Source organism: Labeo rohita, chromosome 14 (genome assembly GCF_022985175.1).
Source record: "Labeo rohita strain BAU-BD-2019 chromosome 14, IGBB_LRoh.1.0, whole genome shotgun sequence".
NCBI lineage: Eukaryota > Metazoa > Chordata > Actinopteri > Cypriniformes > Cyprinidae > Labeo > Labeo rohita.
Genome location: NC_066882.1, coordinates 27,208,161 through 27,229,306, shown reverse-complemented (window position 1 = coordinate 27,229,306; position 21,146 = coordinate 27,208,161). Strand labels below are relative to the sequence as shown.

General features: G+C 36.0%; 1 protein-coding gene across 1 annotated transcript in view; it reads right to left on the bottom strand.

The window, feature by feature from the left end:
- Positions 1 to 559: 559 nt before the first annotated feature.
- The window catches only part of spon2a (spondin 2a, extracellular matrix protein), a 31,881-nt gene continuing 11,294 nt past the window's right edge, over positions 560 to 21,146 (bottom strand). Inside the window, exons 3-6 of the mRNA XM_051128347.1 lie at positions 16,320 to 16,540; positions 5,618 to 5,809; positions 4,033 to 4,207; positions 560 to 2,037 (exon numbers count right to left, since the gene is read on the bottom strand). Coding sequence (XP_050984304.1) covers positions 1,850 to 2,037; positions 4,033 to 4,207; positions 5,618 to 5,809; positions 16,320 to 16,540 — 776 coding nt within the window. The 3' untranslated portion in view covers positions 560 to 1,849. The remainder of the gene's footprint in view (positions 2,038 to 4,032; positions 4,208 to 5,617; positions 5,810 to 16,319; positions 16,541 to 21,146) is intronic.

Here is a 21,146-nt window from a genome sequence, read left to right as displayed (position 1 = left end):
GCATGATGTTTCAGAACATTTGTGACCCTGGACCACAAAACAAGTCATAAGGGTCAATTTATTGCAGTTGAGATTTATAATTTGTAAGGTGAATAAATAAGCTTTTCAGTGATGTATGGTTTGTTAGGATAGGGGAATATTTGGCCAAGATACAACTGTTTGAAAATCTGGAATCTGAGGGTGCAAAAAAAAATAAATAAATAAGAAAACTGCCTATAAATTTATTCGAATGAAGTTCTTAGCAATGCATGTTACTAATCAAAAATTAAGTTTTGATATATTTACGGTAGGAAATAATAACTTAATGGAACATGATGTTTACTTAATATCCTAATGATTTTTGGCATAAAAGAAAAATGGATAGTTTTGACCCATACAGTGTATTTTTGCCTATTGCTACAAATAATCCTGTGCTACTTAAGACTGGTTTTGTGATCGAGGGTCACATTTATTATTGCTAACAATGTCAATATTTTTAAGGAAAATGATTGTAAAATGCTACCATAAAAACACATCAAAAAGGAGATGATCTGAGAGAGAATTTCATTTTATTATTAGAAGAAACATAAAATACAACATATACACTACCGGTCAGTCTGGAATTATTATGATTTTTAAATGTTTTATAAGAAGTATTTTAGTCTTACCAAGAACGTATTTATTTAATCAAAATATACAGTAATATTGTGAAATATTAGTATAAATTTAAATATGTTTTCTATTTGAATGTATTTTAAAATGACAATTATACGTGATAGAAAAGCTGAATTTTCAGCATCATTGCTGAAAACAGTTGTGCTGTTTAATAATTGTTGAAAGCATTATATTTAAAAGGTTGGGGTAAATAAGATTAAAACACAAAAGAAAGAAAAAGAGTACTTTTATTTATCAAGAATGCATTACAACGATAAACACTGACAATAATGTTACAATATATTCTGTTTAAAATGCAGTTCTCTTGAATGATCGATTATTATTATTATCGAGCAGCACAACTGTTCAACAATGATAATAATAAGCAATGTCTCTTGAGCAGCAAATCAGCATATTAGAATGATTTCTGAATGATCATGTGACACTGAAAACTGAAGTAATGATGCTGAAAATTCAGCTTTGCATCAGAAATAAATTACATAAAATATATTCAAATAGAACACATTAAATAGTAATAATATTTCAAAATATGTTCATTTTTACTGTATTTCTGAACAAACTGGTGAGCATAAGAGACTTCTTTCAAAAAATGGTTAAAAACTCTTGACCTGGAACATTTAAACGGTCCCTTATTTGATAAATGACAAATGACAGTTTGTTTTGTGTGATTCCTCACAAGATAATATTGTAAACTATATGCATCTGCATTTAGAACATAGTTAGGCCTGTATGAGACAGGAGCTGGGGTGTCTTCAAGTGTTATTTTACTACTAATGTACTACTAGTTGACTCCTACGGCCTACTACCGCAGCATCTGTCAAATCACTCAAAACCCAAAACCCGCTATTGTTGTGAGATCGAGAGGAAGGCTTATGTTAATTTGTGTAGTTATGTTAAATTCAGTGGTCGAGCAACAGCAAGTCGTCTATTCCACAAATCTATATTGGCAAAATAGTGTGCGATTACGCAAAGATACACTGAGATTACTGGGAGTACAGCACCCATAATCAAAGTCTCTATTAACAGAATACGAGCCGTTCTTTTCCAGTGAGGAGAGGAGCCAATGCAGCTCACTGGACGTCCAGCCAGGCGGCTCTCCCACATTCTGCGGCAGTGACTCAGCATTGGCATGAGGTTAAACTCGGCTCTCCGTTTGGACAGCGTCAAAGTGTCTATGCCAGCGGTGTGACCGGCATCACTGATACGTGAGGCAGTTGTGCGGCGTGCATTCTTCCTGTTCCTCCAACTCGGGGCACGGCGTGCCGCTGTTGGCGGGTTTGAGCAGGATGTAACGGGTGCGATGGCGCGTGCCGCCCCGAGAGCACGGCCCCAGGCACAGGCCCCAGGACGACCACATCGACACCTCGCAGTCCAGCGGTGTTTCTGCAAAACATGCAGGAATCGTTAGGAGCGCTAGCCAAAAAAGCTGTCTGGAAGCAATCCGTCAAGAGATTATGTTTATGTGCATGTTTATGCATGGCCAATTAAAGAAAAACAGACCACTGCCGTATTTGTACTGAGAGCCAGCAGGCTCAGATATCACAAATAATTGAACAATTGTGGATTTTTTTAGTAGGTTACTGGGTCTTTGTATAATTCAGAGTACATTTCATGTCCATTTCATACCATTTTCTTAGGAAATATAATATTTTATCCATTAGGGGCTGCATTTCAGTTTCTGCAATGTCTCCTTTTTGAATTGAGTTCAAAATTATGAATAAGTTAACATTTTCAAAACGTAAGTTGAAATTAAATTTTCTTTTAAATAACAAAATATTTCATTTTGAACACATTATGGGGAATGTCCTTTAATTTTGATCTCAATGACCTATCATCAAGGAGTATATTACTGTCTGCCAACTATATTAGGTATATAGTTATGGTTTGCAATATTTTGATGATTTTAATTCAAATAAATATTAAAATTTAAGGTTAATCTGATCAAGGAAACAACATTTGGTTGGCCAAGCAAATCCTGCTACTGAAATTATGAGTCAAAATGGTCAAAGTGTCAACTGTTACATAGTTACAACAGTGACATCTTTTAGTAACATTTTATCTTGTAATGAAAATATAATCAGTTTCACTTATATCACTTATTAAGCATGGCAACTAGCAGATACAGTTAAGGTCAAAAGTTTACATACACCTTGCAAAATCTGTATTTGCAGCATTCAAACACTTTCCAACAATGACTGTATGATTTTGAGATTCATCTTTTCACACTGAGGACAACTCATATGCAACTATTACAGAAGGTTCAAACACTCACTGATGCTTCAGAAGGAAATACGATGCATTAAGAGCGGGGGGTGAAAACTTATGAACAGAATGAAGATGTGTACATTTTTCTTATTTTGCTAAAATAGCATGATTTTTTTCATTTAGTACTGCCCTTCAGAAGCTACAGAACAGTTTTTTCCATTTTTCTCAAAAGACAAAATAAGTTAAATTTCAGTTAGAGTTTAAATCCTCTGTAATAGTTGCTCTCTGTAATGAATCCCTCAGTTGTCCTCAGTGTGAAAAGATGGATCTCAAAATCATACAGTCATTGTTGGAAAGGGTTCAAATACACACAAATGCTGAAAAACCAAAGAATTTGTGGGACCTGGAGGATTTTTCTGAAGAACAGTGGGCAGTTTAACTGTTCAGCACAAACAAGAGACTCATGAACAACTATCACTAAACAAAAAAACAGCTGTGAATCATTCAGGGAACAACACAGTATTAAGAATCAAGTGTATGTAAACTTTTGAACGAGGTCATTTTTATAAATTCAACTATTATTTTCTCTTGTGTACTATATGTAAATGTGTTTTATGTGAAATATTCAGGTCAGTACTAAATAAAAAACATGCATTTTGTATGATGCCTCTTATTTTGGTAAAATAGTTTACATTATGCATGGTGTATATAAACTTTTGACCTCAACTATAAGTTACACAACTAAAACCAATAGCCTTTTTACTGAGAAAGCATATAGTTTTTATATTTTTAATGTAGTCAGAGTGGCTCCTATGCACTGAGTTTAAAAGTAAGTCCCAATTTATGTGCAAAACTAGCAAAGTGTACTAAAAAATGCCAAGAATGCTAGTTAGTGGAACAACACACGTGCTTACATTTTTGTGGAAGCAAATAAAAAGTGTTTACTACATGTGGCGTCCATTAGGGTTCATTAAGTTTCAACTGTTTACTTCCCCCCAAAAAACACTGCGACACGTGAAATCGTGCACAATGTTGTGGTAAAGCAAAACATCCAGGAAAAGCACATAGCATTTGTCTTTTTAGATTTACCAGTCAAACAGTGAAAATGGAAGGTCACAAACAAGAGACACAATACTCTCCACTTGAATGTGTTAAACGTGTATGCAGATCTACCTGAGAATCTGTGGGGTCTGGTTGTGTCAGGCAGGATGTGATTAGACACTCGGTTCGGTTGACGGGCAGGTGTGCGGGCCTGTCGCTTCACCCAAATGGTGGCCAGAGGAGGGAGTTCGGTTAGCCGAGGGTAGTAGAAGGAATTTGCCGGGTGGTTTGGCTTTTGAGAGGTGATCTGGATGAGAACAAAACAGATATTGATGCAGCAGAGTTGTGATTTGCGTCAGCCAAAATATTGCAAAAATATAAGACGTTGATGTCATTTTAATGTTTTTAAAATACAATTTATTTTAAAACCAAATGTAAACCAGTTCCTGAAATCAACTCAGGGCTCAGGGCTCCCATGGTCATGAAAAACCTGGAAATGTCTGGGAAGTTATAAAATTATGACTTCCAGGCAAAAGCCATGAAAACTGATCAAATCTACAGTGGTTTACCACAAAATCAAAATTCATTAGTTACTTAATTTGATGTTTTTTGAAACCCATTTAACTACTTCAAACCCAAAATTAGTTTTTAATAGCAGTCCAATCTGTACTTCTCTATTCAAGGAAAGTAAGAAAGCACTGTGGCTGAATAAAGCCTTTTTTTCCCTCGCCCAAATCACTTTATGATGTTTTTTGCCATTTATGAGCTTTACAGCTACTGGTTCCCCATCCGCTATTATTATATGGAAGTGAGCAGTTTGAACATTGTTCAAAATTTCTCCTTTTGTGTTCCATATTGATTTGAAACAACATGAGGGTGAGTAAAACATTTATTTTTGGGTAAAGTATCCTTTTTAAATTCCTTTTGGAAATTTCTAGAGTGAATACATTAAATTAGGGAGCACATATTCATTATTAACTAAGAGCTTTCCCTCAATAAATTCTTAATTTGCTGCTTATTAATATTTAAGTTTAGGTATGGGTTTGGATTAAGGCATCTAAAATATAGTCATGCAGAAAATGGCATTAATATGTGCTTAAGAATTACTAGTAAGCAGCCAATATCCTAGTAATATGCATGCTAATAAGCAACTAGAGAACCGGTCCTTAAAATAAAGTAACGTTTATGTAAAACAAACTCTCCAGTCAGCCAGATTCGAGTCTCAAGGAATTTTTGTCTTATTACAGATGTTGGTACCTAAAACAATGGAAAATCTTACCTACAATCTCTATTAAAACCTTATCCAGTCACAATGAACAAAAGAAAAAGCCATGGAAATTCATTGGTCAAAAATGCCAGTACCCACTAAAATCTTCTTAACTTCTTAAAATCATATAATTTTAATTTAATTTAATTTAATTACCGTAAAACCAGTAATACTGTAAATTACTAATGAAATAACACTTTTCTATTTAATGTATTTCATAATGCAGTTTATTCCTGTGATGCAAAGCTGAATTTTCTGCATCATTACTGATGCATATCCTTCTGAAATCATTCTAATATGCTGAACATTAAAAATATCTTTACTTGTGATCGATTTCATGCATCCTTGCTGAAAAAAGCATTAATTTCTCCTTTAAAAAACAAAGAGATCAAAGATCTTACAGACCCCACGCTTTTAAACAGTAGCTAGATAATGGGAAGCATATCTCACCATGGTGATATTTTCTGGGGGTGTTGTTGGAAAGTTTGGTGAGGAGAAAGTGAATCCACTATCTGTGCCGGCATCAAATGGGTGCAAGTCAAAGGTCACTTCCTGTTTCCACTGCCCACCCTCACACAGGTTCAGACTGTCCACCCCCACAAACCAGTCTGGACTGGGGATCACTTTCACTATCAGAGACAGCTGGGAAAAAAAACACAACACAATCAGTCAGTCTCATACTGAAAACGTACACACAGAGATTACCAACGCTAATTTACCCAATGGCAAAGTACTTGTTTTTTTTCAACATGCTCTGCTAACATTATTGGCTTCACAAGTCACATCTGAATCTTTTCTTTGTTGCCATTTCCAGTATTTTCCACTGCTTCCTGTGTATGTTAGGCTAGACCATCTGGGTTTTTTTCTCTAAATGGTGATGAATGTTTCCTTTTTGACTATGACCTCATTCAGGAAGAGCCCCTCGGTCAGAGCAGAATGAGGGAATAGCCATACGACGCAGTCGCAGAGAGAAAAACGAGCCATGGAGTGACATCGCCTATTTTAGGACGAGCGCAAGCCTGATATTCAGCCAAAGATGATTCATCAGACATACAATAAAACCTAACAGATCCTGTCTGCTCGAGTTCACATAAGGTATATCAGTCAAACATCCCTACAAAAAAGAAATCTCAAGGTAGATTTTCAGATTTTCTGAAAACGTAAGTGTAAAACTCAGTTAGTGTGTTATGGGTAGTTGCTTACTGGTACAAGTCAAAAGGGAACTTCAGGGCTTTTCACAATTGAACTGTTTGAATGAATGAAATGAATGAATGAATCATTTAATATACCATCTATAGTTATTCAGGTTAACCCTTAATTAGTTAACCTTAGGTACTAGCATTGCATATCCTTGTATTATATCTTGCAGACTTTTCTATCAAGCTTTTCCTAAATGGACATTTCAGACTATAAAGGTAAAAATTTCACTGAAAGGAGAAGTCCACTTCCAGAACAACAATTTACAAATAATTTACTCACCCCCTTGTCATCCAAGATGTGTAGCACAGGCTCTGGGATGTGCGTCCACAATGCTACGAATTAGTAATGGGTCGTTTATTATATTTTATATTATATTATATTATATTTTGTATTTTATATTATATTATATTATATTTTGTTAAATGAACGAAATGACTCGAAAAAAGATTCATTTTGCTGAACAAGACTCAAAGGTCCGAGTCGGTAAAATGATCTGAACTTCCCATCACTACTACGAATCACGCGTAAGTTCATCGTCTGTGTGCTGAGTAAGGCGAAAAAACTCCATCTTATTTTCTCCTACAACTTGAGAGGACATCGTTGTAGCTTTTTGTTTGTAAACAGCGTTTACAAACTTACTTGCACTTTCTTAGTCTTTGTGTGTTTGTTTTTTTAAACACTGGGTCTGTAGTTCCGTGTGACCTTTCAACATGAATCAACAGTACGTAGCATTGTGAACGCGCATCCCAGAACCTGTGCTACACAAGCTTTTGTGCTTAAAAAGTATAAAAAATGTTTTTTTCCGAAAAAAATGACCGGTCGTTTCGCTATATAAGACCCTTCTTCCTCGGCTGGGATTGTTTCAAGCCCTTTGAAGCCGCATTTAAACTACATTTTGGAAGTTCAAAATCGGGGCACCAATGAAGTCCATTATATGGAGAAAAAGCCTGAAATGTTTTCCTCAAAAACCGTAATTTCTTCATGACTGAAGAAAGAAAGACATGAACATCTTGGATGACAAGGGGGTAAGTAAATTATTTGTGAATTGTTGTTCTGGAAGTGGACTTCTCCTTTAATTTCACACAGTTTCTGTCATTTGAGGAAATGCTGAAATAACAGCTTGTTGTTTCTGTCCAAAAGCACATAAATATGAGACACGTTTGGCTGTTCTAGCATCCAACTGTAACATTCGAACACTGTGTTATTTCATACTGGACACATTTGGCATCGCAGTGTATGGTTAACACTGTAAAATTGCTGCTAGCCCTGCTCTGGAAAAGAATTTCATAACATTGGATAAAAAGCAGTGCTAACCCCATTTCTAAATTACAAGTGTGAAAATACCCAAGGTTAAAATCTGCATTTTGTTAGCAAGACAAGGTTAAACAGTGTCAAAAGCCCTTTAAGATCTTTTTAATACCCAAATTATTTTTTCAAGACAGCAGTCAGATTAAATGTAGCGCAAAATGTGATTTTAAAATATCCTGCTTCATAGTTTTGTCTCTTCTAGAGTTTCAGAAGAAAAGTTAAAAATATCTCAAACTAAGAATTGCAATCCACGTGTCTGTAAAAAAATAAATAAATAAATAACAAAAATAATTTAAAAATACATTGTCAGTGGTTCTTTTAAGGGAGCAGCTATTTAAAAATAAAATATTTTATATAACAAATGAACTAAAATGTTAAAAATGTATAAAATTATTTTATACTATGAGGACCTTGAAGTCAAAAATGAGCTATGGAAGAGGAGACAGAGTCATTAAGCAGTAATACATTTGAATCAAACTCTTAAAAATAAAGACCATAGAAAAAACATTTTGGTTCCTCAAAGAACCTTCCATTGAACAGTTCTTAAAGGAGCCCTATTATGGCCCCTTTCACAAGATGTTATATAAGTCTCAGGTGTCCCTAAAATGTGTCTCTGACGTTTCGGCTCAAAATACCCCACAGATCATTTATTATATCATTTAGAAAATGCCTATTTTGAGTAGAAGCAGAAACCTGCTGTTTTCACACGTCTCTTTAAATGCAAATAAGCTGCTGTTCCCCGCCCCCCTTTTCAGAATAGGGCTTTGCCTTTACAGCTCATACCTCAGATACTCTCAAAAAAACATCTGTTTGGTTTTGATTATCATGTCTATCGCATTGAAATCATGTGTTTTAAACTATATTCGTTTAAACTTCTGATATAGAAAGCACGGAAAGTGGCTGTCCACGGCATGTGAGTTCTAAACTAAGTTATCTTTCATGTCTCATAAAAATAATATTCCCTTTTTCAAATCGAGCCATTCTCAGATGTGGCATCACACCGACAGAGGTCGCTCCCACGATAGTTGACTGATATGAGCATCTTACCTCAGACCAGCTGTCACAGTCCAGTAACCTCCATAGTTTTGATGCCGGAGCAGGGATGTAAGTTAGATTGAGCGATTGAGGTGTTGTGTTGCTGGATGTAATAATGAACATAGTGGTCGTCATTTACTCCCGACATCTGAGCCGCTGAAGATGCAGTGGATTAAGTTTGTTTGTGAAGGGAATGCGCCTCCCGATCTACATATATCCGTCTATGTTCGCGCGAATCATTCGTGATCCAGCTTCACCTACAGCAGAAGTGAGTATAAGAGTTTTTTTATGAATCTTTGCGATCACCTTTCCTTATAACGTGATAGTTAGGAAGTTTAGCAGCTAAACGCGGCTAAAGTAAACAGGCTCGTCACTACACAGAGAGAAGAGAGGGGCGGGGCAAGCAGAGCTCATTTGCATTTAAAGGAACAACCCCTTAGAATGAGATGATTTTTGCAGAGATGATTTTGGCAAGGTAAAAAGGGTGTTGTTTTATACAACCACTGAGAATTTTTAACCAAAGTATATTAGAGACTTTTCATTAAGACCCTAAAGAATCATATCAACTTGTGGAAAATGGGCATCAGATGACCCCTTTAACCAAAACCAAAACCAAGTTACTGGGTTGTCCTTTTTCACGTTTTCTGAGTTAGCAGACACACTGGGGACCTGATTATAGCACTTAAACACAGAAAAAGTCTCATGATATGTCACCTTTAAAAGAACCATTTTATTAATCTAAAGAACCTTTTTACACTAGTTAGAACTTTTGTGAAATGGGAAGTTTTAATAGATGTTAAAGGGGTCATCGGATACCCATTTTCCACAAGCTGATATGAATCTTTAGGGTTTTAAAGTCGATAACATACTTTGGTTAAAATTTCTCAGTGGTAGTGTAAAAAACACCCTTTTTACCTTGTCAAAGTCAGCCCTGTTCAGAGCAAGCCATTCTGTTGTATGTTCCTTTAAATGCTAATGAGCTCTGCTCACCCCCACCCTCTCTACTGTGGGGTGAAGAGCCGGTCTGTTTACGTTAGCCACATTTAGCCGCTAAACTTGTTAACTAGCACATTATTAAGAAAGGCGATTTGCAAAGACGCATAAAAACCCTTATACTCACTTCTGCTGTAGGTGAAGCTGGATCACGAATGATTTGAGCGAACAAAAATGCATTTATGTAGGTCGCCGGGTGCATTTCCTTCTAAAAATGATGAAAATGATGACTGCTATGATCATTATTATATCCAACAACAAAACACCTCAATCGCTCAATCTGAGACATTCTTGTCTTCCCCTGCACCAGCGTCGAAACAATGGCGGTCAGAGTCAAACTGTTCACAGCTCAGTCAGGGCGGGTCTAAGATAAGCCGGTTATGTCAATCAACTGTCGTGGGACCAGCCTTTGTCGGAGTGACGTCACACCGACAAGAAGCTGAGAATGGCTTGATCTGAAAAAGGAGATATTTCTTATAAACATTACAAAAATCATTATAGGGTGGTTGTGTATACAAACTGCCAACACACATTTATGTTCAAACAACATGCAAAAGTGAGTTTTGCATCTGGTGACCCTTTTAAACATTTTTCATGGAACCACTGATTCCAATAAAGAATCTTTATTTTTAGGAGTGCAGATCACACACTTTAGCATGAATTACTCACAACAGGGCATTCCTGAAGTTATCATTAAAAGCAGAACAGATATATTTGTTGTCTGCACTTTGTTTCCATATTTGGGCCACAGTTTTGGTACCTTATGACAACATCCAGTCCACAGCTGACTTTTCTCCAGACTGGATTTACTCTTGTCTCTCCCTCACATCTCTCCTACGTCTCTTCTCATTCTGTGGCTTTTCCAGGAATACCTCCTGCTATATCAATTTCTCTGGCGTGAGAGGCGAGCAGTGCCTCATCCCTCTGCTGTCTGTTCCGGCCTGCGCTAATAGAGCTCAATCTCTCTTCGGGGCACAAAGTCACAATAACACATAATTGCCAAACCAATGCCCTGATTTGCCAGAATAGCGTGTCAGGAAAAATAATAGACAACTCATCTATTCCTCCGTCTGTCTGCATGCACAGCTGGAACGTGCTGTGGTTTCTCGCATGTCTCGCTCTTTGTAGAAATCCACAGCATTGCTGCTGTCTGGATCTTATTAAAAGAACCTTGGATAAGTTTGGGCAGCTTTTCGCTGTTTCTGATTTACTTATTTTGCTGTTGATTTGAGGGTGTTGGTCAAGCATTTGCAGGAATGTGAAATCTGACACTGTCTCTTTTTTGGGAGTTCTTAATTAAACACATCGCAATGTCAGCTGCAGCCCAGCAGTATATTTAGATAGTTGAAAATGACACAGAAAGATGATAAATGCTGCATTCACAAGCAGTATACAGAGGTAAGAAGGTATCAAGGACACATCTGAATCTGGTGTTTATGGAACATCTTGTCTACTGAGATGCCTTTGCTGCCTATGACAGCCCACAATCCTGTGGTAAAGTTATTTAGTAAATAAACACGAAATAGACTGAAATAGAGTTTTACATGTCCTAAAGAACACGTGAGTTGTGCAAGATTGCACTGTGGGGTTGCTGAGGTCTTCGGAGTGTTTTGTTGTGTTGCTAATGTGGTTTCTGGGAGGTTTTTAAGTTGATCTAAGTGGTTTACAGCAGTGCTGGTCAGTCTTATACAGACATCCTAAAGTTATATTATTCCAGTAAAATTTAAGTACTCCTTCACTCAGGTGAGTGAAAATGCAAACGTACCTAAATACTGACAGTAAAAAGTAGGCCTAACATGTACATTAATCATTATAGTCAACAAGATTAGACAAATAAGCAAACATTTTTTTCAGTAGGTTGAACAGAGACTTTAAATTATTTTGAGATCCATCTTTTCACACTGAAGACAACTGAGGGTCTCATATGCAACTACTACAAAAGGTTCAAACATTCACTGATGCTCCAGAAGGAAAAATGCATTAAGATGCATGAAGAGCCGGGGCTGAAAACTTTCTGAATTTGAAGATCACGGTAAATTTAACTTATTTTGTCTTCTGGGAAACATGTAAGTATCTTCTGTAACTTCTAAAGGGCAATGCTAAATTAAAAAAATAATGCTATTTAGGCAAAATAAGAAAAAAGTACACATCTTCATTCTGTTCAAAAGTTTTCACCCCCGGCTCTTAATTTATCATGTTTCCTTCTGAAGCATCAGTGAGTGTTTGAACCTTCTGTAATAGTTGCATATGAGTCCCTCAGTTGTCCTCAGTGTGAAAAGATGGATCTCAAAATCATACAGTCATTGTTGGAAAGGGTACAAATAAATAAAAATGCTGGAAAACCACAGAATTTGTGGCACCTGAAGGATTTTTCTAAAGAACATTTTAACTGTTCAGGATAAACAATCATGAACAACTATCACTAAACAAAAAACAGCTGTGGATCTTTCAGGTAACAACACAGTAATAAGAATCAAGTGTATGCAAACCTTTGAATGGGGTCATTTTTATAAATTCAACTATTATTTTCTCTTGTAGGCTATATGTAAATGTCTTTAATGTGAAATATCCTATCCAGGTCAGTACTAAATAAAAAATAAAATGCATTTTGGTAAAAGAATTAACATTTTGCAGATGCTGCAAGATGCATTATTTCACTACCTGTTGCTATTTTTACCGCAGCACAACTCGGAAAATAAGCTTTTGGATGTTATGTTCAGTCAAAGGACAACAAGAGAAGTGATGTAAGTCTTCACAGTTTTTCTAGCAATAATAATAAGAAAAACGTATGGGAAGATGCTTGTGGATGAATAAAACTCCCTTAAGACCCATGTCTTTGTTCTCTCCACTTTACCCCTGATGCCTCTGAGGCTTTTAGCAGACCACAGCTACTGAAAGAGCTTTACAAACAGCAAAGACAAGAAACGATAGATGCCGACGCTTGTCATGACACTGTGGACACTGAAGAAGTTTCTCAGCACAGATTTCACTCGATATCTATGAGCGTTTATATTCCTTGTGGGGAAAAACGATGGTATGGCATTTGATTTAAGCCTACGCTTATATCCATTGCCACCTGTAAGCACTTTCAGTAGCTGTGGTCTTCTAATCAGTATTTAGCTCACCGATTTAATGGTCGAAATAATGGTGCCACCATAGTCCAAAATATACACAAAACAATGTGCATTTTTTAAACAACAAAACTTCCATGGGTTTTCTACTACGTATTTCACTAAGAGACATCATTTATGTTATAGTAAGCCATACAAGACTTAATACCCAGGTTCCCTTTAAAATTCAACATTAGAATTTGAAAAAAAAAATGCACTGTTTCAACTTAAAAAGTAAGTTTTAATTATTGACTTAAATATCCAACTTTAACTCTAATTTTAAGATCTCTGACCACTTAAAATAATTAATAGTTCATCTCTCCTCAACGATCCATGTGATTTGAGTCATCATTCATAAATGTGGCCCAGTCGTACTGGAAAATTACTCACCAAAATTTAATACTAATAAATATGTTTAAAACTAAGGTGTCAGCAATCAGTCCATCAGTAATAAATGAACAGACGCTCACAGACCATACACACACAGAGCCAAATTAGACCTCATCCCAAGGCCACATTCATACTCCCAGTCGTACCTCACTGCCCTGCGGATCTAAAAACAGCAGCACCACAGCAGACATCCCGCCATGCTGTGGTTAAGCACCAGTAGGAGTGAATGCCAGACTGAGGGTAGTTGCCATTTTTAATAGGTCTCCTTTGTATTCCAGACTTTGGCAATAAAGATATCTAGGTCACCAGCAGCACCAGCACTGCCTTGAGACCCTATAACCAACTGACTCACGGCTAACAGGAAAATAAATATTCCAGAAACTGAGAAGGAAAGGCTCCAGCTTCTCACTATCTGCAGATCTGGTGGGTGCAGGAAATGCAGCACAGGAGCCGGAAGGGAGGGAGTGAGGTTGCGGTTTGAAGGTCCTGGGACTCTGGATGTGGTTTTGGAGAGCTGCACTCTGATGAAGTCTGTCTTTGTGTAATATATACATAAGTATATTGTATCATTAAAGTGAGTCTGAACTGAAATTTCACCCTATCTGATTTCTAAATGCATGTTATTGTGAATAATTCATCTGTGCGCGTTTCATTTTTAAAAGAAATGGAGTGAAACACATCCCACATCAGTCACACTTTATTTTAAGGTCCAGTTCTCACAATTAACTACATCTTTTGCATCAATAAACTCCTCATTTACAAAATTAGGGATTATTATGTGCTTTATAAGCAGCCAATATGCTAGTAATTCGCATGCTAGTTAATAGTAAGTACTGGTCCTTAAAATAAAGTGTTACATCTGTTACTTTCGGATGTATGTCACAATGCAGGCGAAAAGATCTGTTGTCACTTCCGTTTTGTCGCGACTTTAAGGATGTCTTCTAGGAAACGGACCATTCTGAGGAAACGCTCACCAGGGCCGAGTCTATATTCAGGTTGTTTTATGCTCTATTAATTTGATGGCTTTACCTTAGTGCAATAAAAAAGTCTGAAACTAAACAGTCCAAACTGTGGAATGGGAAATGTCTTTGGGGAATTTCCCTTCTTACTTGCCATCCAGAAAACCATTATTTCTAAAGAAATCATTATTTCTTTTCAGTTCCAATGTAAAGTCAGTATATCATTACCAGAGGCAGATTTATCTACTTCTCTACTGGGTAAATGAAACCAGTCCTTATCCATATTGATATGGTTTCATTTTATCATCTAAGCTCTTTCCTTGAATGCATGAATTGGCATACCCAATGTTTTTATTTTTATTTACCAAAACATAGAAACTTAAGAATGAGCATTTTAGCACTTCCAGTTAAATCAATGTTTTTTTTGGTTAAATACCCAAAATAAGGTCAATATATTTTCACAAAATACTAAATGAGAAAAATACAGTTGACTTCAAAAGTTTACATTCCTTGCAGAATCTGCTAAACGGTAAATATTTTACCAAAATAATATACAAAATTTTTTTTTTTTTTTTTTTTTTTGTATTCTGCACTGACCTGAATAAGATATTTCACATAAAAGATGTTTACATATAGTCCACATCCATCTTTTCACACTGTGGACAAACTGAGGGACTCATATGCAACTATTACAGAAGGTTTAAACACTCACTGATGCTTCAGAAGGAAAAACAATGCTTTAGGAGCAGGAGAGTGAAAACTTTTGAACAGAATGAAGATGTGTACATTTTCCTTATTTTGCCTAAATATAATATTTTTTTTCATTTAGTACCACCTACAGAAGATACTTACATGTTTCCCAGAAGACAAAATAGGATAAATTTACCCTGATCTTCAAATTCAAAAGGTTTTCACCCCCAGCTCTTAATGCATCGTGTTTTCTTCTGGAGCATCAGTGAGTGTTGAATCTTCTGTCATAGTTGCTATGAGTCCCTCAGTTGTTCTCAGTGTGAAAGATGGATCTCAAAATCATACAGTCATTGCTGAAAAGGGTTAAAATACATACAAATGCTGGAAAACCAAAGAATTTGTGGGACCTGAAGGATTTTTCTAAAGAACAGCGGGCAATTTAACTGTTCAGGACAAACAAGGGACTCATCAACAACTATCACTAAACAAAAAAACACAGCTGTGGATCATTCAGGTAACAACACAGTGTATGTAAACTTTTGAAAAATGCTGAAAAACCACAGAATTGTGGGCCTAAAAGGATTTTTCTGAAGAACAGCGGGCAGTTTAACTTTTACGTCAAAATAAGACTTAAAATGGCATGAAAACATGATTTGTGGGAGTTTTTAGCGAGTAATCAGCTTGAAGTTGATCTCTTTGTCTGAGACCAATGTTTACTGAACTGTGATGACCAATGATCCGAAAAATTCAAAAATAGTTAACTGTATAACTGAACATAAGTTCCCACATAAAATTTGTCGAAATTGTTACTGCCTTGAGTTATTATTCAAAAATAAATGTAAAATGCTTAAAAACACTAACTTGATAAGATTCATACTTGTCTTAAATAGTATATGGCTTACATTAATAATGTAAAACTACAAAACAGATTTTTTTTTCACTCTCTTTCTGAAAGTGTAAGTAATGTTTATTTATCCAAGAAAATGTGACTGGGACATGAATTTGCTTTTGATTTTTTTTTTTTAAAGAAAAAACTTTTGATGACTTTGCCTCATTTCAGAACACCAACACACACGCTGGATTAAACATCTGTTTTTCGTCATTTTCACAGCCTCGATGTGTTTATAATGATGAAAACTATTCTAATTCAAACTTTCAGGGAAAATGTTTTTAAGTAAAGACTAAATGATCTGTTGAAGCTTAGTGGTACTGACAATGAAGTCTTGTGACTGTGGTGTTAGGCTTCAAAACTCATAAACGTTGCGCTCATTTGTGAAAATGATGTTGTGAACAAAATGTGTAAAAAACTTTAAAAAAACTTTACTCCAAAATCCAATAGAAAAATCCTATTGGGTTTTTGTTGAGAGAACATGATGCTGACTTCTGAATTGGCCAACAAAAATACGTCATCACTGCAGCACTCTATTTAGGAATAAAACAATGACGTAGTGACTTTGTTCATCTTACCAGTGGGGTCCTGGGTGTCAGAAGCAGCTCTGTGGAGCTGTGGCCGATGCCTGAGGGGATCCCAGCTGTACGGTACATGGACCCCACCACTCGCCTCTTCCTCGCCTCCTTCGCATCCTTCACCAGTTCCACTGTGAGTCCCTGCTCTGCAAAGCTCTTCAAGCCTTCGCTTGCAGACGCCCCCTCCCGCCACAGCTGGTACTGTTCATTATGCGTCACAGCTGCACAGAAGTAAAAGCAGCCAATGAGTAAAGGGTAAATTCAGAGGAAACAAATTTAAACCGCTCATGTTTTCAAGCCTCGTGATTCCTCGGGCAGGTTCTGTAGTGGTCTGTTGAACATTACTACCACTCCATGAATTTTTATTGCTCATCAGATTTCACAAAACACAAATACAGCTCTGCCACCTTCTGTGTGCTCTACACACCTCAAACTGTGCTGTAAAGCCATAAAGAAAGCCAAGTGTATAAACACCTAAAAACAAATCCTTCAGTGAGAAAAACCAGACCTAATAGTGTGCACCTAAAGTTCAGGGGTGACCGAAACCGTTATGTAATATATTAAAGTAGATTTTCATGCCCTGAGGGCAACAACAGTGCTTGCAAGGCCTTGCAACAGAATTAATGTTTTATTGTCATGACATTAAGCGTGCATCACAGATATACAAAGACAGTTCACTCCTAATTACTTATGAGCAGGAGAAACTGCAACACGCAATAGCGGAATAGTAACGCCTTCTGAATGAAAGAGTCACTGCAGACCAATTTGGAGAAGACGTCACAGTTACGTCACTTGCAGCTGCGTGCATAGTGGTGGCAGAAAAACACTGGTAACAAGCGGAGGGAAATGGGTAAAATCCATGGAATAAAAGAAAGAAACAATTATTGTGCCTTTTGATGCCAGAATCGGAATGCAAATAATTTTTATAGAATACTGTCATCAAAGACGCCATTTGAAGTTAAATACATACGTTTCAACAGACAGGCTACAAATGAAAACTGCTATGATTACTCTACTTTTAAAGCATACATTTGATTTAAACAATATGTCTACATAATATTCACATATGCTGTTTGTAGTGGATGCATTGTATTAGCCCTAACGTTACAGTTACAGCATGACATAATATTTAAACCTATTATTATTAACATTTTACATAACATTTATTTATTTTAGCTCACAATTCTGACTTTTTGTCTTGCAAATGCAAGTTTATATCTCCTAGTTCTGAATTTATAAGTTGATTTAACTCAACAATAGTGAGTTGGTCAATTCTCGGGGGAAAAAAACCAGAGCAGAGGGGGGAAAAAGAGAATGATGAGTTGGTTTTACTTATCAGATTATTTAATCTTTGAGAGAAATTGAGAGAATTAAGTCAGAGTTTTGAAATATAAACTCAAGTTTACCTTTTTTTAAATTATTTTATTCCATTGCTCCATAGACCGCTACTTGAAAACTGTCATTTTCTGCAACCAAATAAACCTCGCCCACAAAAAACATCATCACTGTTTGCAAACATTGAATTGGTCTAACCCATAGACTGTAAAAAAAATATGAATGTAGTGTTTCTGAAGAGCATTTTTGAAGCTCTTAGTGGGCGGGAATCGGCCGTCGCCATCTTGGAATCGCGTCACTGCACACCACTCCCGGATAATTGAAAATGGGCAAAGAGGTGGGACGTGGGTGGAGGTGGTTGCTGAAACCACGCCCGCCTAGCGCGACGGTGGTGACAGCAGCGGCAATCCACCTGTTACTCAAGTGGCCACGCCCTAAATTTTGCAGAATTTTAAGGCTTCATATAATTAAAACAGAGTTCTAAAAAAATTCACCCCCCTCACAGCTGACATGAAGGGCAAAATTAGCTATATAGACCAAAACCACTTTTTGTACCAGGCTGTAAACATATTTTTTTCTGCTGTGAGGTTGGGCATTTTAACATGGGGAGTCTATGGGATTGACTCCCTTTTGCAGCCAGCCTCTAGCAGCCACTCGATGAATTGCAGTTTTAGTCACTTCCGTGTTGGCTTCAAGAGGGAGACCGGGAGGTTGCCGCTTGGTCTAACCAGAGACTCGTGCTTTTGACTCCACATGCGCATTGGCTGGTCTACCCTTACCAAAAATAAGTATACTTCAGTAAAGTTCAGGTATATTTTTAAGTATACTTTATGTAGTAAGTATACAAATATCAGTGTACTAGTGGTATACTTTTAAGTGTACTATTTTGGGACTAAATTGGCCCACTTTCTAGTATATAAAAGTATACTTCTAAGTATACTTTAAGTATAACAGTAGTAAACTAGTAGTAGACAGTAGTTTTCAGTTTGTACTGCAAGTACACTAAAAGTGAACTTATAGGTATACCGATAGTTTACTAATTAAATACTTTTTTATGCATTTTAATACACTTTCAAGTATAGTCTCAGTAAACTACTAGTTTAGTAGTTTTATACTGCAAGTTTACTCATACTCACTTTTTGTGAACTTTAAATCATACTGTGAGTACACTACTATGTCCCTATTTAGGTATTAAATTGTATATATTTTGTTTTATGGATATCTGAACATACAAATCATTATAAATAACTTATTCTAATATGTAGGCAATGTTGTTTTTGTTTATAAAGCATTTTACAAATCTAAGACAGAAAATGGATATAAATGGTTGAAAAGAATCTAGGCCTCAAAACTAGATACACAATCCTCAAGAACGGTGGCAATCAGCAAATATTAAAAAGATGAGATCTTTACGTCACAGTACAGCAAATAACTAACAATAATGACAAAACGACAACAAAAAAGTTTAAATGAAGTCAGCAAGCAGCAAAACAATAATCCTATAACAGTAACTGGATAATTTATTTATGCTGCAATGCATGCTGGGAACTTACAAAGCCTTAAAATTTCAACAGCACAGACAACTGTGTTTGACAAGTTGGGGTAATTTTGTTGGTCTGACAAGGGTTTTTATATAGTTTCAAGAAAATAGCATTTTTTAGTATTTGAGACTGTTTTGTAAAATGGAAAATATGTATTTGCATTTTTACAGTGTGGAAGCATCTGTTTTGGTTTCTTCTTCACGTGTTTTGGAAATTCTGTGCAGAAGATGTGTAATAGCGTCTCTCGTGTATAAAAATGACAACACGGATTCTCAGCACAAGTATAGCTCTGATAGTATATTTGTATAGTATATTTAGTATAAGTATAGTATATTTAGACTTTTTCCTAAGTGTAAGTCAAGTATACTTAAATGTCATTTTAAGTATATTTCTGTTAAGTATATAAAGCACATTTCTGAAAAGTACATAAAAGGTACACTGAAAGTATACTTTCCTGTTTTTAGTTTAAAAGAAGTATACTAATAGCACACTTGAATTAACTTCTTTTCCGTAAGGGTAGGCTGAAAAAATAAGATTTTTAATGCTATTCAAACATAAGGAACAAACATCTATAGGGCAGTTTATTACAGATTTTGTTGCTTATTTAAAATATGTAATTTATTTGCAAATTCAGCAAGCAGTTTTCAAGATTTCAGGATTCCCTCGTTCATTTAGGACTTGGTCTTTGATGGCCATAATATGTGCAAATAAACCCAAATCACTGTTCTTAAATCACGGTCATTTGCCATTTTGCTGAACATTTGTGTCAATCATATGAAGCTTTTCAAACTTATTTCTTAAAGCTGCAGTCCATAACTTTTTTGGTTAAAAATTATCCGCAACCAGCCAGTGTTCAAAACTTTCTCCTTACTTTAGCCCAATTCACAGCGGTAAGTTTGTAATAATGTTTTCTAATTTGAGTGGTACTGGTAAGTTTTCATGGGAAATACAAGCATGCCACTGTTCGTCTTTGCGTTATTACGTCACGCCTGTAAACATAAAAAAGGCGTCCCGGCTAGTAGTCTATTATATTGCATGTGAGAATGCTGTAGGTGGAGGATCAGTTATAGCTATTTCTCACAGCAGCTGGAATAATTAAATGTATCATTTTGCAAATGAAACACATATAAGTGACTGAAATTAGATTATATTCCAGTTTTAAATGTGCATCTGATTACAGAAACGTGGGATTACACAAGATTTGTCTTTCAAAGAGAACCAGTTCTGAGGAACATTAATTTGCTTTTTAAGATCAATAATTTAAATAAATAATTAATAAATTAAATAAACAATGTCTTTATTTGAAAATCAAGAGGTAAGACAATTAGAAATTAGACTGTACAGAATTTTTAATTTGCACGGTTTAATGTGATATGAGCTAAGCGATCATTAGATTTAATCACCAATGGTAGCGCAATTTATTGTAATGCTTTTTGACTGACAGCCACACACACACCTCAAAACATTAGATTTCTTCTACTCTTAACAAAAAAGGTAAAACTGCAATATAGGAATATTTTGAAGTTGAGGGAGAACATACTATGGGAGTTTTTCGACATACCCGGGTCCTTATGAACCGGAAAAAAACAGAATTCAGGTAGAGCAAGACAAAATGAGCATTTGACAACAAAAAGGATATAAATTGTATTAAATTTTATGAAAATAACCAATTGTTTTGCTAGATAAGACCCTTCTTCCTCGACTGGGATTGTTTACAAACACATTTGGGATCGTTTAAAGCCACATTTAAACTTCATTTAAACTGAAATGTTTTCCTCAAATATTGCACAACTCTTTTTCAGGTATCTGTTACTTTGAATGTAGATTTCTGTGATCCATAGCAAAAACTATCATCTCTGTCTAATACTGACCACATATTCAAGCACATTAAAAGTGCATCACATTTACTGTTGCTCAGCGAAATTTCAGGGATGAAATCCAGTAGAAATTT